This window comes from Colletotrichum paranaense, assembly GCF_030867605.1.
Source record: "Colletotrichum paranaense strain IMI 384185 chromosome Unknown Scaffold_11.1, whole genome shotgun sequence".
Classification (NCBI taxonomy): Eukaryota; Fungi; Ascomycota; class Sordariomycetes; order Glomerellales; family Glomerellaceae; genus Colletotrichum; species Colletotrichum paranaense.
The window spans coordinates 1354580-1374878 of NW_026848969.1; the positions used below are offsets into that span (position 1 = coordinate 1354580).

The 20299-nt window shown below is 53.7% G+C and overlaps 8 protein-coding genes across 8 annotated transcripts; 4 read left to right on the forward strand and 4 right to left on the reverse strand.

Moving 5' to 3' along the window:
• Positions 1–484: 484 nt before the first annotated feature.
• CPAR01_12774 (major facilitator superfamily transporter) lies at positions 485–2330 on the forward strand (the record flags this gene model as incomplete). The annotated part of the gene is made up of 4 exons (XM_060497029.1): positions 485–638; positions 720–1319; positions 1391–1842; positions 1905–2330. The coding sequence occupies 4 exons, from the start codon at positions 485–487 to the stop codon at positions 2328–2330; spliced, it is 1632 nt and encodes a 543-aa protein (XP_060344562.1).
• Positions 2331–2972: 642 nt separating this feature from the next.
• CPAR01_12775 (uncharacterized protein) lies at positions 2973–4154 on the reverse strand (the record flags this gene model as incomplete). Its single annotated transcript, XM_060497030.1, has 2 exons — positions 2973–3822; positions 3892–4154. 2 exons carry the CDS (start codon positions 4152–4154, stop codon positions 2973–2975), a joined length of 1113 nt encoding a protein of 370 aa, XP_060344563.1.
• A 723-nt stretch (positions 4155–4877) lies between these two features.
• CPAR01_12776 (X-Pro dipeptidyl-peptidase C-terminal non-catalytic domain-containing protein) lies at positions 4878–6659 on the forward strand (the record flags this gene model as incomplete). Its single annotated transcript, XM_060497031.1, has 1 exon — positions 4878–6659. The coding sequence occupies one exon, from the start codon at positions 4878–4880 to the stop codon at positions 6657–6659; it is 1782 nt and encodes a 593-aa protein (XP_060344564.1).
• A 2120-nt stretch (positions 6660–8779) lies between these two features.
• On the reverse strand, positions 8780–8950 carry CPAR01_12777 (uncharacterized protein; the record flags this gene model as incomplete). Its single annotated transcript, XM_060497032.1, has 1 exon — positions 8780–8950. One exon carries the CDS (start codon positions 8948–8950, stop codon positions 8780–8782), a length of 171 nt encoding a protein of 56 aa, XP_060344565.1.
• A 104-nt stretch (positions 8951–9054) lies between these two features.
• CPAR01_12778 (uncharacterized protein) lies at positions 9055–9909 on the reverse strand (the record flags this gene model as incomplete). Its single annotated transcript, XM_060497033.1, has 2 exons — positions 9055–9456; positions 9508–9909. 2 exons carry the CDS (start codon positions 9907–9909, stop codon positions 9055–9057), a joined length of 804 nt encoding a protein of 267 aa, XP_060344566.1.
• Positions 9910–12001: 2092 nt separating this feature from the next.
• Positions 12002–14867, forward strand: CPAR01_12779 (uncharacterized protein; the record flags this gene model as incomplete). Its single annotated transcript, XM_060497034.1, has 2 exons — positions 12002–12583; positions 12630–14867. The coding sequence occupies 2 exons, from the start codon at positions 12002–12004 to the stop codon at positions 14865–14867; spliced, it is 2820 nt and encodes a 939-aa protein (XP_060344567.1).
• Positions 14868–15502: 635 nt separating this feature from the next.
• Positions 15503–17623, reverse strand: CPAR01_12780 (uncharacterized protein; the record flags this gene model as incomplete). The annotated part of the gene is made up of 4 exons (XM_060497035.1): positions 15503–15938; positions 16041–16999; positions 17146–17433; positions 17486–17623. The coding sequence occupies 4 exons, from the start codon at positions 17621–17623 to the stop codon at positions 15503–15505; spliced, it is 1821 nt and encodes a 606-aa protein (XP_060344568.1).
• Positions 17624–18661: 1038 nt separating this feature from the next.
• CPAR01_12781 (uncharacterized protein) lies at positions 18662–19852 on the forward strand (the record flags this gene model as incomplete). The annotated part of the gene is made up of 1 exon (XM_060497036.1): positions 18662–19852. One exon carries the CDS (start codon positions 18662–18664, stop codon positions 19850–19852), a length of 1191 nt encoding a protein of 396 aa, XP_060344569.1.
• Between the last annotated feature and the right edge of the window lie 447 nt (positions 19853–20299).

Here is a 20299-nt window from a genome sequence, read left to right on the forward strand (position 1 = left end):
GTTTACAATGCAAGCAAACATGGGGAGCCGTACATGTAGGCTTAGCCCCTGTGATCGGTAGGAATGCTACTGGTCTAAGGCACGCTTCTACCGTGACCATCGGGAGTTGATGGGCCTGAGCCGAGCCGACAGCCCAATGAAGCTATTCTCTGATAATGGTCTAGCTTTGATTGGACCACAGGACACACTACACTCCTGCAACTTGATGAGACTCAATACAGTCAATTAAAATGGCTATTAGGACTATAGACAGTCAACACAAAGAGATCTAGAAGCGACAACAACCGCTCAGACATCAGTTCGTATATAGTCAGAAGCATGGAACCTCGTCAACGGGCCCTTGCCGGCATCACGACTTTGAGTTTGCTGCTTAGGTCTGTGCTGCGACAATTTTCAACGTCCTATCAACTTTCTTGCTCGCCTCACGCCAAATTGCCGACCGTCTTTTGAGTTGTTGGAAGTATTTCTGCCTCGTTTGCCGACCATGCCTGGCACCAAAGATGATGAGCCTCATGTTGACACCATCGAGAGATCGGCAATAAAGGTCACTGCGCAGGAAGATCAGGCATACGGGACCGTGCAGCTACTTCAAGGCGGTTCAGTTGTCCTAATTCCCACTCCTAGCCCTGACCCCAAAGGTAAAGCTACCAAATCTCGTACCGTACCCAAAAACCAAATTTGCGAAGCAGGACACATCTAATGCTAATGGCGGGAGACAGACCCCCTCAACCTTCCAACATGGCACAAGTACCTCATCATCTTTGTTGTCGGCTCATACTCCGCCATCGCCGTCCTTGTCACATCCGGTCTCGGCGCCGTGTTCCCCTCCGTACTAAAGGAGTATCCCCCCGAAGATGCCACGCGAGCCACGGACCTTCTCACATACCCGACGCTATTCATGGGGATAGGAAACCTCTTCTCCATGCCGCTCTGCGTGACTATAGGCAGGCGGCCTGTATTCCTCGTGTCACTAGTTCTGCTGGTCTTGTCAGGTCTATGGTGCGCCTTCTCGACGTCCTTGAGCAGCCATATCGCAGGTCGCAACTTTTACAGCATCGCCGCTGGTCAAAGTGAGGCACTCGCTCCCTTCATAATTGAAGAGATTCACTTCCTCCACGAAAGAAGCGCCAAGCTGTCCTGGTTCATTGGTGTTCAAACTGCAGGGACGGCGGCGATGTTCGTTGCGACGGCTTACATCGTCCCTCCAATGGGACTCAAGTGGTGGTACTTAATCATCACATTCATCAACGCCGTTATCCTTGTCCTGGCTTTCTTCTTTGCTGTAGAAACAAAGTATGATCGACCAGTTGATGCCGACAGTAGGTTCCGCCCGTATCTTGGGGGCCCCAGTCAACTGGTGCGTGCTTAGACTAATACGATATCGCTATAGGGGGCGCTGTCCATCTGAAGTTAGACGACGAAGGCAACGTCAACAAAAACGGCGACAACGAGATGATTGTCCAGGTCCTGACACGACAAAACCATATTCTGCAACCCGAAGTCTTTGGACCCCGAACCTGGCGCCATAATCTAAGAATCTTCCACTTCAAGCCCGAGTGGAAACAGACAGTCATCTTCTACAAGGAGACGATGCAATCACTATTGCTACCAAACATCGTCTGGATGTTGTTACTCAACGGCGCCTTCTTGGGTATCTACGTCTACCAAGCCTCAACTTTTGCAACGATCCTGATGGCGCCTCCGTACACATTCAAATACGACTGGCTGGGATATGTCCAGCTGGTACAAGTCCTCGACTGTGTCATCTTGGTACCTCTCCTCGGCTACGGATCTGACATGCTGGTGCGGGCCATGAGTAGTTGGAAGAGCGGAACCTTCCAGGTAAGCAACGTCTGCAAGTTCTCCGGTATGTATGTCGAGCCGATGCTAACTCGTCTTCGCAGCCTGAGTACAGACTAATCATCCTGAGTGTCCCCATTCTATCAGCCATCATCTCCTGCGTCTTCTTCGGACAGGCAGGCGCACACCCCGACCGCTGGCACTGGATGACTATCGTAGCCCCCTACAACCTTGGGTACTTTGCCTTCCTGGGAGCCAACCTCGTCGGCATCACCTACGCCATTGACAGCTTTCCAAGCAAGGCGGGACCGCTTCTCTTGGTCCTATGTGCAGGACGCGGCTTCATCTCGTTTGGCCTGAGCTACTCCACGGTCCCGTTGATCAATCTGATTGGATATCAGGGCGCCATGAACATCTTCGCCGTCATTGCTGGTGTTTTGGGAGTCATTACTGTTCCTGTGTATCTGTTCGGGTCGCGTATCAGGATGTGGGCTACGAAGAAGATTTGGCCTGAGCTCGCCTCTGAGTGATGAAACAAGAGTACTCCGTAAACATGGTTGGGGCTATCCGAGATGTATGGTGAATGATATAAAGTTTGATTAGGCAGGTAATCTGTGTCCCAGGTACGGTGTTTCGGCAGTACTTGAATTGAAAGTGAGATCTGAATTTGGTCATTCTTTTTCTATTTACCGCGGTGAATGGCACCTCGAATCACATCGTTCTGAAGGTTTTTCCTTATCACGGCCGTATCCTTTCTTTTTCTGTATAAGAAAGTCGCAAAAAGAATCGGAGTGGGCGAGAACTTAAGAGATATGTATATCTTGACTTCATTCAGTGGTCGATGGAAAATGGTCTTTTCAAAGAATCTCCCGGGTGTCGTTCTCGATGTGGCCACAGGCTGTTCTCGCCTACAGAAGATCGTTCATTCCAGTAAAGTGCTTTTTAGTTGAGAACATGTACAATGTTAGTTAGTAATACTAGTTTTCTCATCAATTCGTGGTAAAATTACATAGAAAAGTAATCTTTCTGGGAGCAAAGTCAAAGAGTATTCAAAACTTGACTGAGACTAAACGGATGACAGTTCACTCAAAACACTAAAGACAAACAATCTGATGGCTTAGCCAAAACATAATCCTCCACAGACATCTGCCCAGTCCTCACAAACCTCATCCTCACTCTCCCAAAGCATCAATAGGAACCCCCTGGATATACGGAATACCCGTCAACTTGAACCCCCTCTCCGAAAGCTTCGGCACACTCCTCGGCTTGCCCGTATTATACGGACACGGCTCCCCATTCCTCAACACCGGAATGCCGCCAACGTGCATCGCATTAGGCCAGTGCGTCGTGCTCTTCAACTCCTCGAACGCGCCCTTCTTCCGCACCAAGTCCTCCTGCGTGGCCTCGGCGACCGGCATGTAACAAGTATACACGCAGAACCGCGGCGACGTGCCTTCCGGGCTGAGATTATAATGCGGCGTCCGGCTATCCCACAACAGCAAGTCACCAGGTTCCGCGTTGACCTTGATCCACTCGCACCCGCGGTCCTTGAGCCACTGCATCCCCTTGTCGGTGAACCCATACCACTCCTTCGTCCACGCCCAAATCTTATCCTCTTCCCCGCGGAACGCCTCGTGGAACTCCTCCGAGAGCATGTGCGCGCCCTTGCAGACGATGAGCCCGCCGTCGCGGTCCCCGTTCGGGAGGAGGTTCACGAGCCCCTGGAGGCAGCGGAAGCCTGGCTTCTCCGGGTCCTGGTCCTGGTGCGGCCAGGGGTTGTTGGGTTTGACGTCGGGCCGGTTGGGGAAGGCCATGTTGACGGCGTCAAAGGAGACGATGAGGTCGGGAGTGTCGTAGACTTTTTCAAAGGCGTCGACGAGGCCTGGTTCTTGGCGGATGGCCCAGGTGAAGGACTCGTGAGCGACGCCGTAGCCTAGGCACATTCCCTTTTCGGTGATGATCGGGAGGTTGGATTCTTTGACGGTGGAGGGGTCGTTGCGGTTGAAGCCGAGACCGCCGGCGCTATATTTGAGTTGTCAGCGTGCTGGTTCGGTTGAGAGGCTTGAAAGTGTGAAAAAATAGATCACTTACAAGTTCTCAAGGTAGGACATCATTTCCTCGCCGTAGGCATCTGCTCTCTCGCGGGGAATAGCGCCCTTGACTACGACGTAGCCATCGCGGAGGAGATCATCACGGAAATCTCCAAAGACTGCACCTTCTTGAGAGAATAGTCTGTTGGGACCCGCTGGCTGAGGCTTCAAGGGAGCCGTGGCTGATGCATTTTTGAGATTTTTCTTTCCGTCTGGGACCGGGATGGTCGCCAAAGGCTTTGCAAAGTCGGTTGCGATAACCATGATGAAAGCGTCAGATGAGGGAAACTTTCTGTTGAAAAAGGTATGTGTGAGATCCTATGCCTCAGTAAAGCTTGATTTTCTCTAGATATTACTCGTGTCTATGGAACGGAATGAATCGTTGTGTTTATAGGCAACATGAACGTTTGATGATCCAAAGTGTTGAACGGATCAAGACACTTCTTGCCCACCGAGCCGTAAGCCCATAGACTAACTAGGACCTTGAGCTCGGGCAAGTGCAACAACTCTAGAGCATGTTCCGCTATCCTGCCGAAAGCTACTCCTAGCCTCTCGGAACAGTCTAGCTTAATCCCATCGGTACGGGGCGGAAGAGTGGTGGGGGATATTCACTACACTAGCACTGTACAATCGAGGGGAATGCTTCGGTTCGGCATCGGCTGGTAGCTAAGTCCAGTGTAAGGCGCTCGGTTCGGGAGTTGGCGGGCCTGTTTTCTTCCCGACTTGGACGACACTCCATCACACCCCACCCCCGTAAGCAGCCGGGCCAGCAACTTCTTCCTTTCATGACTGCGGAGGGCCGGGAGAGGAGGGGTCAGACTCAGTTGGAATTTGTACAAGCCGAAGTCATGAAGTCTTTGAAGATGGCCTTTGTACAAGTAGACCGGGACTTGCAACTGCAGGTTAACGGTCTCACTGGGTACACTATAGCAAAGCGCTTTCCGACCTAAGAACAAGTTAGCAAGAGAGAAAAAGGCCCTTGTCATAATGCCGTCTTCAAGGTTCTCCGGTCTAGAAGTGCCTATCGAGCCGTTGAATGCACCAACACCCGGTCGTGATGGCTACGACGGCCTCAATCCACATATAGAGACCCTACCCGCTGGCTGGAAACATCCCCATCCAGACGCGCGTCCATTGCCCTCCGCCATCCTACTAGAGCACGACGTCGCTATCAAAGTCAGAGACGGAACGACACTCTACGCAGACGTACTGCGCCCGCCAAACACCACAGAGAAAGTGCCTGCGCTAATATGCTGGTCCCCCTTTGGCAAGAAGTTCAACGGTCTCACGTCGCTGGGCTACATGACGCCATGGAACCTCGGCATCCCGTCTGGCACGCTCTCCGGCCTGGAAAAGTTCGAGGCGCCTGACCCGGCGGACTGGGTTCCCCGCGGCTACGCCATCGTCAACATTGACACGCGCGGTGCCTTTGACAGTGGCGACGAGAACACACCAATGGTCATCATGGGCGGCCAAGAAGCCGAAGACGGGTACGATGCCATCGAGGCCGTGGCGGCGATGTCCTGGTGTAGCGGCAGCGTCGGACTCGCAGGGAATTCGCACCTCGCAATCGCGCAGTGGTTCATCGCGGCGCTGCGACCGCCGAGCTTGAAGGCCATTGCGCCGTGGGAAGGATGCGGAGACTTGTACCGCGAGCAGTTTGCGCGGGGAGGCGTGTACGCTGGCGACTTATTTGATGAGTTGATTATCAAGCACATGCTGAAAGGCCGCGGCGGTATCGAGAGCTTTCGCGAGATGTACGCGAGGCATCCGCTTGCTAACGCGTGGTGGAACGACAAGAGGCCAGATATGAAGCAGATCAATGTGCCAACGTATATTACGGGCACGTGGACGAACACGATGCACGGTATGGGTGCCATCCGGGCCTGGTTGGAGGTGCAGTCGAAGGAGAAGTGGTTGAGATGGCATCCGTGGCAGGAGTGGTTTGACCTTTGGGGTAACCCTGAGGCCAAAGATGAGTTGTTTGCGTTCTTTGACCGGTACCTCAAGGGCGTCGATAACGGATGGGAAAAGACGTCCAAGGTGAGGATGTCTCTGCTGCGGTTTGGCGAGAAAACTCCCCAGGCGATTGAGAATATTGTTGAGGAGGATTTCCCGCCGGCGCGAACGCAGTACAAGGAGTTTTTTCTTGGCACGGAGGAGACGCTCATCTCCACTACTGCGCCAGAGACGAAGACGACGGTCAGCTACGACTCCGAGTCTGGCGGAAACGTCAGCTTTACTCATACCTTTCCCGAAACTACCAACATCATGGGCCTACCCAAAGCCGTGCTGTACATGTCTTGCCCAGATCACGACGACATGGATGTGTACGTTATGATTCAGAAGCTCGACAAAGATGGGAAGCAGATGAAGAACCTTAACATTCCATGGAAGGGCATACCCGTGAACTCGTTCCAGGAATTCAAGCCGGAGCAAGAGACGGAAGTCGTGCTGTACAAGGGCCCTGTGGGCATCCTCCGGGCTTCTCATCGAGCCATCGATGAGACCAGGAGCATGCACCCACACTGGCCGTTCCACCCGCACGAAAAGGAGGAGAAGATTACGCCTGGCGAGGTAGTCAGGCTGGACATTGGAATTTGGGCGCTTGGGGTTGAATACGAGGCCGGCGAGAGTCTGCGGGTTGTCGTTAGCGGACAGAGCTTTGCCGTGAGTAATTTCGGGAAGAACCATACTCTGAATAAGGGTCGGCATAGCCTACACTTAGGAGGAGACCAAGCAAGCCATATTGTTCTTCCTTTTCTATAGATAATATCACAACGGTCCGCTGAGATGTACACCTCAATTGGCCTTCATCTCCAGTATCTGGTACCCGCCCGAACACTATGCGCCCTGCATAGTAAGTCGCCTTCGTGACCAGGCTCTCAAGAGAAATCAGACCTTGCAGGTCATGATTCTTCCTACATGCACAGAAGAGTCAAATCTGGCGTCCACAGGGGTCACAGCCCAAGCAGCTTGCAAAGCCGATTCGACGCATTCGGGTCATCTTTCCGCTGAAAATGACGGTATCCTGGGCAGGTGATTAATTGCTCGCAGGCAGAAGGTGTGAACGAGTGGGTCACATCGGACTGCGCAGGAGATCAGACTCGGCCTCTGTCTAGATGGTCACATGGCCAATACCACAGGTAGCAAGATATCTTCTTTCTGCAACGTTGATGTCGGATGTCTGAGTCGACAGTAGCACCTCTGGAGCACACACATTAAGCTGCAAGATTGGAGGGGCATTTGGCGTCGCGTTCGTGTTCGCCGTGTACCCTTGCAATCAGTGAGCTGTCTGGGGTCGGTAGCAACAGGGATAAATTCTCTGTTGGTTGCAGTGCTTCAGGTTGAGTGCTTCTTTGCCCGGATTCAGGGAAACTTCCACCTCCTCTTGGAGACTTGACGTTGTGAGGTGTGACTGTGATTGAGAACATGATGGCACAGCTAATCTAAGTAAGTGACACCGGTAGTAGGGAAACGTGAGAAGTGGAAGACAGCACTCCCAAGCGATTGAAATGCGGACTTGTAGACCACCGAGCTGACCGCCTAAGGTTTCATCGGCCGCTGCGCAAGCGTACACGCCGGCTCAGCGTCGGGCATGCGCAACGGGGCGCGGCGGGCTTGTCCTCTGTCACATCGCGGGCCGCACTCCAGACGCCGGTTCGCAGTTTGAGTTCGAGCAACGGCTGCACCAGTTCGTTTCCTGAGTTGCGTATCACATGAGGATCTTCGAGTCATGGAGGGGCATGGAAGGGAGAACTCAATCTGCTGGTTCCCTCCCATCGATCGGGCTTGCATGCTGTGGATACTGGACAGAACGGTCTCGATAGAGGCGAACGAAGGCGACAAACCAAGGGCAAGAGAAGACAACCAGGCCAGGCGCGCGCACAGTCTTGGGGCCGAGGCCGGTGGGGCCAGCGGAACGTTAACCAGATTCCGGGAACGCTATTTTGGTGTTTTGGGTGCGTTGGTGTGGGCGTGGGCCTTGGGCTTCGGGGACGGTGGCCGGAGGCGTTTGTTAGATGCGTGGAACCAGCCGGGGCAGGCCGTAGGATGCGCAGTTTGGCGGGGGTATCCGTATAGGTCGCAGATTGGGCTACGTTGGTGGCGAGATGATGTTGGAGTTGGCTTGGCTCGTAGTGGTAGAAACTTATAACACGGAGTCCCAATTCATGGATACATTGTGGACGGTTGTCATCAGGTACGGAGAAACACTGAAAAGAGCCATGGTGGGTGACGCTCGTCAAAATGATCGGGGATCGTTTGATGGACCTGGCACGATGTGTATCCGTACGATAGTCTGCGAGGAGGTAGTTAGAGGAGCTACTGCAAACTTGGATGCGGCAGAAGCAGACGGCGCAGAGTCAAAAGCCGATGGCTCTGGACGAAGGAAGCAGTCGCATCGAAATGGGAGCAGGTGGAGTGGTTCACGGCTCGGCGTCGTGGCGCTACCCAATCGGCCTTGTACGAGATGAGAGGGCTGTCAATATCAGGTACCAATGTGACCTGCCGTTGTGTCTATCGATGGACAGCCGCAGGACTTGTTGCGCTTTGACGGTGATAGTAAGAGAAGCGACTGCGACCAAGACCCTTGAACCTCCATCGGTTCTTTTCTTCCTCTTGATGAGAGATGAGACTCGGTACGGACGTAGCAGTCGGCGGCCGGATATCCGTATTTTGTACAACATTGCCTCGGTATCTGCCAGGGACTGTCAGCTGTTGTCTTAAACACCAGCCTCCTTCTTGCAAGCAAGGCTTGCTCGTGGAGAGAGACACAACGACATTTTGCCTGCGGCTTTCTCAAATCAACCCCTCTTTCGCTGCCCCCTTTTGCGAGCGGGTGCAATGGATCATGGCGCGCCCCTTGAAGATGCTCTTGAACGGCAGAGTCAGCCTGCAGCCGGGGAACTGGGGAGGACCTTGCTTCCATCACGTTGGAATCGACTCTTATTGGGCGTGAAGGAGGAAGATGCAGAGGAGGGAGCAGAAGTAACAAGGATGGCAGCTCGGAGTAATTGGACGGCGTGCAGGGGACCCACCAGAGAGACGTACCCCTGCATAACGCGTGCACAAACACAAGAGAACAGGGCTTCTTACATAATCACACACACAGCTCACAAGTGCTGACTTATGCAAGGGGAGCTCGGATCATTTGTAGTGGCTGTTAGCGCCGGCGCCATTGTGAAGCAAAAAAACGAGAAAGAAAAAAAGGATTAATCGATGAGAAAAATGCCCGAGCTATAGGCTTTTTCATGTTAGTCGGCATTTCCACATTGCGCATACGCTTCTTCACCGCAAAGGAATGCAAGATTGACAACGTATGAGCAGAGGTCATAGCGATTACCGACCTGAGAGACAGAAGGATTTGACAGCTGCGCGAGCTGAGCGAGACTTGGGTGGTCAGATAAACATTAGATGAGAATGAGATGATAGCAGCGCCAATATCATCACCAACACGACACATTCGTCTCGTGACTTCATTGCTGCCCAAACAGCTTCCCAGAACCTGGAAGTCAAACTCACTCATGCCACTGAGTCTGCTGGAGATGTCGATCAATGGCAAACTCTGTACGGAGCACAGTACTGCGTGGTGGTGCTTTTCACTTTCTTAGCTAACACACTTTGTAAGTAGTTCCTCACGCAACGTGCCGCTAGAGCAGAGACTAGCGACTGACGGGTGCCGGTCGTCGGCACTAACAGCGGCGACCTCTGCGCCAGGCAATCTCCCTTGTCCGATGCTATTCCTGTTCCTGTCCTTGCTGGCCTGGAAGCTTGCGCGGGCGGCGCGCCAATTCTGAAGGTTTGGTGAAGATCCGACTAGGACCGAAGAAGAGAGCGAGGGACAATCAGGCACCAAGCGATCAGAGTGAGGCGCGACGCGCAACAGCTTAGCTGGCCGAGTCGATTGAATGTTCTCCGACACTGAGAATTGGGTTGGCTCGCATGCTTGGTAGAGACACGCTGACGGATGGGAAAAAGCAAGAATATTTGTTTGCCTGCAGCGGGCATCTGTGCCCATTTCACTAATTTTCGCTCGTCTTTTCTCTACTCGACTGGTCTGAATTCATGGTCTGATGTCTTTCTTTTGAAGCATTGGATCGTGGAGGAGGCGCATCTTCTCTTGCCTGTGCTTGCGCTTGTTCAGTCGAGGTTCTCACACCATTGTAACTCACTCACATCTCACCTTCATCCTGAGACTCACTCTCACTCTCACTCTCATACGGCCCTACCAATCCAGCCACTTCGCCTGATATTCCCCATTTCTTTCTCGTTGCCTGCAAGATCCAACCAACTTCATCACCAACACCAACGAATACATCACCAAATAATCAACGCGCATCACCTCGTCCTCCAACGGCATTCGCTCGACCTTTCCCCCACCGCGATCCTTGCACCTATTGGTCTTTTGCTCGGCTGCGCATCTCCTCCCTGTGTCCAACCATCGCGTCTGGCCCATCACATCCCACCTCATCCCACTCTTCTCCTGCAAGGGTCTGCGGTCTCCCACATCTTGTCACTCGCTTTGCTGCCCATTGGCGAATAATTCAACCTTGGAATTGCTGCCTTTTGACTCCCCGCGTGCCTGCAGTTGGTCCCGTCACATCCACACAGTTCCACACCCTTAAGCCCCCTGCAGCTACCCTCGTCACTTTTGTTCCGTTGCATCAGACGCCCTTCCCCTTCCTTCTCCTGTGTGTGCGTATTCCTGTCACCCAAGGTTCCCTTTGCGCCGCCAGCCGTGTGTGTCTCTTTCTTCTTCCGACTCGCGGCCGATCAGTTGCAGTAGAGAGAGGGCACAGAAAGAAATGTGCTACCTGCTCCGTCATCCTCGCCATTCTACATTTCCTCTCCCACGAACTGTCAGCGCCAGATTCTATGTGCGAGGGTCACCACAACAACTGCCACCACTATCATCAGTCATCTTGACCAAGAAACGCACCCCGTCGTCATCTTCGCATCGCTAAACTTCAATTGGCCAACAGAACAACCCCGAGATAGCCCTGTCGATCGGTCGCTATCTGCTCCCTGGACCTCCCAAGGGTCTCTTTTCGGAGCCTGGTCCTCAGGTGTCTAGCTGCTTTTCCACCATTATCGACCAGGTCGCCTATCGTTTCTTAGACGACACCAACATCGTTGTCCATCGCAACACCAGCATTGCTCGCGAACACGACATTGACGGTGGCAATTCACTAAAGACCATTCCATCTAGCTGCAAACAATCATCGACATCATCTTAACCACCATCGACATTCACTACTTCAGCTCAGCTCCAGATACCAAGTATTTCTTTCCTTGCCCTGCGTTCCCAGCCTCTGTCGTCAGCTTGCCTGGGTTCCTGCGCCTAGGACCCTCCGTTTGTCCCACCAAGCACCACGCAATCGAGACATTCCAGTATCGCCGCCCCTCGTCAATTGAGACATTCCTGCGGCATCGCGATACCTAGATATTTGCGCTGCGGCGATACAACGTCTGCGACACGGCCCAGCCTCCAACGCTGGACCCAACTGCCGATCCGACGTTGTGGGAGACAAAAGACCCGACTCGAGAGTTCGCCCGCTTGCCCTGCCTTTCCACGTTTGCATCGGTCCATGGCGAGCCATCCGACGTAACGCAAAGCTCCTGTCTAGACGGCCTGTCGGTTCACCCCTCAGTACCTACTCCGTATCGCCCAGGGAAAAGAGTATTGCACGGCACTTCCACCACATGCCGCCATCAGCAGTCGCGTAGGCCCAAAGCTGCGGAAACCAGGTCTCGGCCTGTTCTCTCACAATAGCAGCTCTCTTATACCTTCAAAGCGCATCCACAGCCACGACTCGACGGCTTTGCTACCACTGCAATTTTCCTTTCGCTGCCGCGCCGTGCCCAGGGATTCCTCTCCTTATTATTCAGTTACCAAGAACGTCGATTGCCCTTCCCGTACTCGTCCCCCCTTCAGCTGCGTTAGCTCGACGCAACTGCCATTCGCGCTTCTGCACCTCGAACAGGCATCATCCTGATCCTCGACGCCTTGCTGTCGCCCAATTCGGTCACTCAGCACTCCAATCCGACTGCCGGCGTGATCCTCTGGGCCAAAGAGCCGTCTGATAATACGAATTTCTAGGTCGACTTGCATGCGGGCGATTGTTCTCGTGCAATCGGATCAAGCACAGGACGCCGTAGTTTCTTTTCCCTCAGATACGATGGATAGTCTTGCGCGGACTCAATCGCGCGACCGCGAGAGGTCACTACCCTCTCCGGTCTACCCACGTCCAACTTCGAGATCAAGTACAAGTACCAGTGCAACCCGACGGACCCCTCGAAGCGCAAATAGTTCGACTTCACAGTTCGTTACCTCGCCGAGACCATCCAGTGCTCACCCTGCCCACAAGTTCCATCACAGCTCTTGCACTCCGTCGATGGTAACCTCTCGGCCTGGATCTGCTGTGTCAAGAGACCGGGTCTCTGATTCTGGAAGGCAGAGCGCCGCATCCACCTATCTCCAGGACAAACTTCAGAGGAGAAGAGAGGAGGCCGACAGGTTGGCCGCGGTACGGTCAACGCAGGACATGGCCACCTCCGTAGAATTACCACCACGACATGCGCAAAGTTCACCCGTGAAAGGCGAGTCCGTTGATGGACGTCGGCCAAGATCAAGTGGAGGCAATGGAGAATCTACAAAGAATAAAGGCATGGGCGCCAAGGAGATGGAGGCAGTGAGTAGCCTTGGATCACATCTTTGTACACTACCCTTACTGATAGCTGCCTCGACAGACTGTTTCCACCTTGCACAAGCAAAACTTTGACCTGAAGCTTGAGCTCTTCCACCGCCGCGAACGACAAAATGCGCTCGAAGAGCGTGTCGACGCCCTCGAGTCCGAGAAAGCACAAATAGACGATGTGAACGACAAGCTACTCGACGAGTTGGAGAAGCGAGACAAGGCTGTGCAGGAGGCGGTCCAGATGATAGTGACTCTTGAGGCCCAGGTCGAGACGCTATTAAAGGAGCGGGAAATGGTTCGAATGGTCGACGCAGCCGGTTTCCTACCTCCCGACGACCTCGAATCTCGCCTCAGAAGCCCCACGCCCAAGCCTAGAATAGCGGACCTGGCACGACTTGAAGATGATGCTAAGACGCTCAACCGCATGCCGAGTTTCCTATCGGACTATACCGAAAATACCGAGAACCTACGAAAAGTCTACCTCAGCTCGCGCGGTAGCGTACTCAGCTTACCGAGGCTCAACACGGAGGCGGTGGATGAGACGGATCCACGTCGTGGTAATGGCATGACGAGCCCGAGCCTCAGCGTCCTCAGTGAAAGTTCCTTTGTAAGTGTGTATGGCGAGAAAGAGGACCAGGATCAAACAATTGTGGCCAATGCAGACGAGCCACACTCTATGGATGGTGCTTTACTACACTCCGCGCCACCTCGAAAGGCTTCGTACGGCAGCGACCAGTCTAGGATACAAAGACCACCGACCACCATGTCGACACGATCCAGTCGCCCAAGTAGGTCCAGTTCAACTAGTCGGGCTCCTGGTCCAGGCCAGTTCCAGTCGCTCCACGACATCATCGACCACACCTCGCCCCTCCAAAAGCTAGCGAGGCTCGATCATACCTATCTGGACAATCTGCCCGTTCAAGACTCTTCCCCGATGGCAGGAAGAGGGCAGTCGCAGAAGCAGACTAAGGACGCGAAGCGCGAAGCATTGCGGAGAGTGACAACAGATTCACCAGCTTCACACCCCGGCGAAGGCCTTCCTCCGACACCAGACACCATTTCCACATCAACGCTTCGAAGATTCAAGACGTCGAATGACACGCTCTCGAAGCAGCGAGCCGTGTCGGATCAACATAGCTATCGCTCAGTGTCAAGGGGAACGTCCAAGGATGATGAGGGGGATCACGGCGGAGGTGCACGGGTATTCCAACATCCCCCATCCTCTGCATTCACTGGACCCGAAGAGCCAGCCAGTGCCCATTACTTCGACTCCCGGCCGCCTTTGATCCCTCGCCCCAGGTCGGCAGATGAAACTACGATATCGAATCACAGAGAACTCGACTGGGACTCTGATGGAGATTCGATGCACTCCCTCGACTCTAGCCTCGACATTTGGCTACAGCAAGGCAAGGACCCAAAGTACATTGCACAGCAGCGGAGTGAGTCTCCGGACCTATTCAGCTTTCCTCCGTCCGGCGGATGGAACACAGCTGGCATGTTCGGTTCTTCTGATGGTGCATTTGAGGTCCCAGGTCTCCCTCCGCCGCAACGTGATACGGCCGAGGATGCCCTCTTCCAAGACGGGGTTCAGCCCCTGCCTCCGCCGAATAGGAGGTCGAGTTTGGGTGCTAAAACAGGCCAGACCTCGTCAAAGAACATGCCCATTAACGGCAAACTTCGCAAGTCACCATCTCGAAGCGGATCTAGGCGCAACAGTGTTGATACGCAAATGGTCCAGCTGGCAGAGGCAGTGGCCAACAGCCCGCAGCATGATTCAAAGACTGGTGCTCGTTCCAAGGACAGTAGCCACTATCCCCCTTCCTCGACTGCCGCGCCCCGTGGGCATCGGTTGAACTTCTTCAGACGGTCCATCGGAGGTAGCACCGCTCCGAGTCCTGTCCAACATGCGTCACCAGTAGCCGAGCCACCCGCACCAACTGCGCCCCAAGCCCCGATGGGTGTCCCATCATGGGTGCAGCGAAATCACCCGGGCGAGGAGGACAGGGCCAGCGCGACACCGCCTCCCATTTTGCGAAACCCTCGTCCGGCTCGTTCTGGCAGCTTTGACGAGGGTGCGCCTGTGTATGATCACGGCCCTACAGCCCCGACTACACCTATGGCAAACCATGCCCCGAACACGCCGAACGCAAATGGAACGCCTGGCTCCACAGAGACCACACCCACGAGCAACTCTGCGAGTGGTGGCGCACCCTTGCACAAGCGGAAGTGGTTACCTGGCTTTGGTCGGGCGAGCAGTCTGCGGAATCGTGCTGGCTGAGGAATCTGGCAGTCATCAAGCCAATCGCTGCCAGGAACTGGTGAGGGCAAGAGCGGAGCCGGCGGTCCAGGAGATCTGCCAATAAGGGGAATCTGGCCCAATGTAGTATATTTGGCCCCTTCAATGGGCTTGTTGTAATACCTTTGCTTCATACGTCCCTAAAGTGTGGCAAGTGGATGACGTGTTGTACGATGAGGACGAACCAAGCAGGCCATGATCTGGAATTTCAGTTGAAACCCGCCGAGAGTTTTTGAAATCTGGCGGGAACGGGTGGGATGGCGTTGAATAGCTACAAGCGGAAAAGCACGGCGCAGTACTTCAGTCTATGGAAGACAGTGCTTTGAGGGTATCGATTCATCAAAAATAGAACTTGAATTATCATTTTCCTGAAATCGTATGTCTGCGCCTCTCTTGTGACTCTGAATGATATCACCCTATCTCCTAGTTACTTTCACCGCCGCGTCCACCGCAGCCGTACATCCTTGGGACGATTCATCTGCAGTGTCAGCCTGGGCTGGCTGTCCTGCGTCAAGTCCAATAGTCTCTGTCTAGCCTGTGCTGCTGCTGCCTCGGGTGTTGATTTTGCTTGAGTATTGCCGCTTTCATCGACTTCAGGGACTGGCTCGACGGTGCATTTATGAAAGAGCGTCGCGAGGACGGTGACGAATTCGACTTGGGCCATTTTTTGGCCCGGGCAGGTGCGGGGGCCTGAGGACCAGGGGAGGAATGTGCCACGGGGGGGTTGGATGTGAGGAGGTTGTGGTGAGGATGATGATGGTGATGGCTGGGGTGAGGTGAGCCATCGGGTTGGGGTGAAGGATAGGGCGTCGGGGCCCCAGGTTTTGGGGGAGGTGTGGAGGGCTACTGTGTTTATGTAGACTGTGCAAGGAGGGAATGTGTATGAGGAGGTAGTTGTGGATGATGGTAAGGTTGATGTTGAGGTTGAGGAGGATTGGAGGGTTGTTGACGTTGGGATTTGGCTTGGGAGAGTTTGGGTTGTTATGTTTGAGCGCATTAGATGGGTTAGAGGCGGAAAGAGGCGGAGGGTTTCGAACTTGGGATTCTGTCAGTCTGGATCTTGTCGTATCATACGTGTATGTCTTCCCGCGGAGAGGAAGATCTAGTTATCTAGCAAGGGGAGATGGGATAGGATGGGGCCGCCTTCACTCAAACATGCGTGGGAAGAGAGACAGACATGGCGATCGACGAGCAGGAAGGGAAGTTGGAAGACTCACCATGACAGCGAGACATCGCGTCAGTTTGGGAAAGACGACACTGTAGTCCGGTAATCCTCGCTCTTCTTCTGCTGAAGACGATGATTGAAATGCTCTCGGAGGCCCGAGAACGGCATCGAGTTCGGCTTGGATCCAGGCTTGCCACTCTGGATACGCTGCGAGGAGGGTGACGGCGTATGCTAGGGTATTTGCCGTCGTGTCGAAGCCTGCGGCGGTGAAGATGAAGAGGTTGCCTGCGATTTCTTCTTCTGTGAGGTATGATTTGGGGTTGCTGTTGCCAGTGGTGGCGGTAGCGCTCTTTTCGGCGGGAACGGCACGGCTCTTTTCTTGGTCTGAAAGGCGGACGAGCATGCTCATGATCGTATCCGTCTTTCCCACCGTCGCCGTGGTCAATAACTCGTCAGAAGGACCATGCAGAGATGATACCTCAGCCAACCGCCGCCTCTCCCGATCAAGCATGTCCACCGTCAACCCAGGTAATCTATGTAACGCCGCGCCCAACGTCTGAACCACGTTGGACATGAAAGGCAGCCGCAGGATGCGGATGGGGATGAAGGCAGCGAGGTCGAGGAGTTCCGTGCAGAGAGAGATTGCGTCGACGTAGGACATTGGTGCCGAGGGGTCGCCGGGGAGAGGGGTGATAGCGAAGGGTTTGTTGTCGCCGTAGGCTATTTTGGTGAGGACGTTGATTGCGATTGTGCGGAGGCCTTGGATTGTGGTTGATGTTGTTGCTGTTGCTGTGGTCATACTAGGAGTGCTGGTGGAAGGGGATGAGAGAATGTTGTTGACGAAGGACTCTGCTTGTTTTGCTGTGGCTTTGTAGACTTCTGGGCTGATGCGTTCGTTCAAGACGGGGGCTACGACGCGTCTTTGGCGGGACCAGGACTCGCCGTTGGACTGAAAGTTTAGAGAATGTTGTCAGCTTGAGATTCTTTGCACTGTGAATGAAGCGATAAACTCGGCATAACTGCATCCCAATCTGTTGAGATCATAACATAGGGGCTTGAGACTGCGAGTCGGTTTGTGGAAGGCACTCAACGTACAGTCAGGATATTAGAACCCAAGAAGCCCATGGCCTTGCACACGATATCCGGCTGAACAAACTCCCGCCGCCCGTTCAAGATGGCGTGCGCCATGGTCGGGTCGGCGCATATGAGCTGGTTGAGACCCGTGGTGACGAGCATGAAGGCCGGACCGACGCGGTCGTGAACGGAGGACTTGTCGCGAAACTCCCAGCCTACGACGGTGAGTTCTACGGTGGCGAAGAAGGTTGGCGGGAGGAAGCGTTTGAGAAGAGGGCGGAAGGGGACGGAGAGCACCACGTGGATAAGCTTGAGGTGTGTCAGATGAGAACTTGTCGGTTGAGATGTCATGGAAGCTTACGTTTTCTGGGTCATATGGGCATATTATGATTGGCAAGCCTACGGTGAGAGCCGATCTGTAGTTTGTGTATAGAGCCCAAATTTGAGAAGCGATCCAGAGGACTGGGAGGGCGATGAGCCCGGTGAGGATTGGCCCCATCGCGGCGGTGTCGTGAGACGGACTTGACGATGTTTTTGTGAATTTTGAATCAAGATTGTGAGTGAGAATGAAGTCTAGCCGTGGTGCTGACAATGGAATGAGTTTGAATGGATGAGGGGCAAGGGGCTAGTCCCATCACGTGTAAGGTACGCTACGACATGCACGATCCTTCAGACGCAATCCTTCAGGCAAAAGGGAGATTAGACGATAACCGGGAAATGGTGACACAACGTAAGCTGGATTTGACATGGTTTAGCTCGGCGGCAGCTTCTGCGTTACAAGACGGACCAAATTCCAATGGAAAGGCTTTGGTAAACATAAATGTTACTGAGTTTCAAGGGAATGGGAGACAAAAAGCGACGGTGAATCGTTGGGCTGCTGAAGTTTCGAGGCCATCTTGAGTGAGGTGGAAGTTTCGAAGCGATAATTGAAAACAGACAATGCTCAAGTGAATGACTCTGGGGGGCTCGAACTAGTCAAAACACTCAAGCACCGATGCTTCGTCCTAAGGTTGATATGAACGATTCATCTTAAACCCGTTCAACTTGGGCCGATCGGTACCGGGTTCGGATTCGCCTCTAACCATCGGCGCGGTGAACGCAAATTGCCCCGACTCACCCCACTCCGGCGCGGGATTTATGGGGCGTGACGGGGGATTGACGCCGTGCGGAACAGCGCAGGCCCGTTGGCCTGAGAAAGCATTCGATTTCATCTTGGAGTGATGAAGTACAACAAGGGCAAAGTCGCGAGATCGATCGCCCTCATTCTGTTTACTTCCGGCTGTTGACGTGGCTGGTCGGCTCACGGCTCAGTGAGCTAGTCTTCTTTGGCGTTGAGTAAGCAGGAAAAAGGAAAACTCCTCTGTGTCGTGGCTTTTTCACACATTCAGCCTCAGATCGCCCAACCACAGCATCGGGCATCTACTTCGACCACTCCGATTGAGCCACCTCAGTCCTTGATCTTGTACCAAAGATCAAAGGAGGAATATTTTTGCTCATTGACGACGCTGCCAGCGCAGAAAACCCTGTGCAGGTCACGATGTCCGATCCCTCACTTCCTCGCCAGCGACCGCCGGAGAGGTCAGACGCGCTTTTCTTCAACCCTTCGCAAACAGTATCTGAGCATACAAGACCACCGCAGAAACAGCTTTCTACAATAACCGCCCAGCACGGAAGTCTAAGAGCTACAGACAGGCCTCTCTCCGATGACCCATTCGCTCTGATCCCAGCCGCATCCTACAGCGCGCTGGCACAGCTCTACCAACTTGTACGTCTTTGTATAGGCGATCAATCTCAGATCGCGCGTCTCCTTTCACACTCGCGACAATCGGGCCTTGCACCAGGAGCTGCGGCACTAGTTGGCGGTGGATACGCGCGTAGCTTCGCTGTCGTGGGGTTTGCTGTGCTGGCGAACCACGTTAGGAGGATGCTCGCGCCCGCGCTGGGTGTGGGCGCGTTCGGGGGCCCAATCGCGACTCTGAAACTCGCTGTGGGTAGTCCAGCGCTTTTCCTCAAGGAGGAGATTGAGGTTGGCTTCTTCGGGAGGGTATTTACGTCGGAAGGGACGTGGAAGCTTCTTGGCGATATCATTGGGACCGTCGTCTTTGTGCGTGTCTTGAAGAGATACAGCCTGGTCAAGCCAGATGATCAAAGAAGAAGCTGGAGCGGGATCGGTTTAGATGGTGTTCGAACTAGGGCGATCGAAAAGCGGAAAACAGCCGCGCTAGTCGTCTATCTGGTCTGGATTTTGGGATGTGCCGAGTATCTCCACGCGAGAGTGGCACATATTGTGGCCGTCGGCATCGCGTACTTCAAGCTCTTGCGGGGCGGACTGCTACATAAACAGGCTCTATGTGAAGTTGTGCTTCCCTTCACGTCACCGAAACCTTCTTCGCTCATCGATAGTATTTGGGAGACTCTGAACATCGTGGGCTTTCATCTCGAGCTGGTATGTTTCATCGCCTGGGGCCTCTATCCGCTCATCAGACTCGCCATTCGCTCTACGCTCAGGTTTGATCCGAGCAAGAGCAGACCTGAACTTGCGATGCTGATTGCTGCCTGGGTGTGGGGGACTGGGTACGTGACGAGGTACTCAAATAAGTACTACATCGGTCTGGAGATCAGCGGACTCTTGCTCGTGATATGGTGGATTTTCGCTTATGGCATACTCCTTAGCCTATACATTCTCGATCTCAAGCTTAGGCATAGTACTCGAGAGCTTAGCGGATAGAGGTAGAAGTCTTTCATGTCTATCATCTCCCGTCCCGGAGGCCTTGAACGACAAGGCAAATTGCAAGTATGCAGCAAGACCCAACATCAAATGTGTTGCCTCGCTTGAACATCTTCTACATTCTTATGGTCTCCCTAAGCCACTTCTGTCACCAGCCACATTTGATACGATCTGACGACAGGGCTCTACTATGAAGTCAAATTCATGAGTTGCTAGCCCGATTTTGGGGCTGTTATGGGATACTTCAGCTTACAATCAATGCCTTATTACCTGATACTGCACTAAGCACCCATGAGGCAGATACATGTGTCTTAGTCATTATCTGTGTATATCTATTAATCCTGTATGTATGTCTTTGTTGGAGTCATGGGCAGATCCCAAGGATGCCGTCGGTATAATATAGCCCCTGAATCTAAGATGCACGGCTATGAGATGATTGCCAGCTGA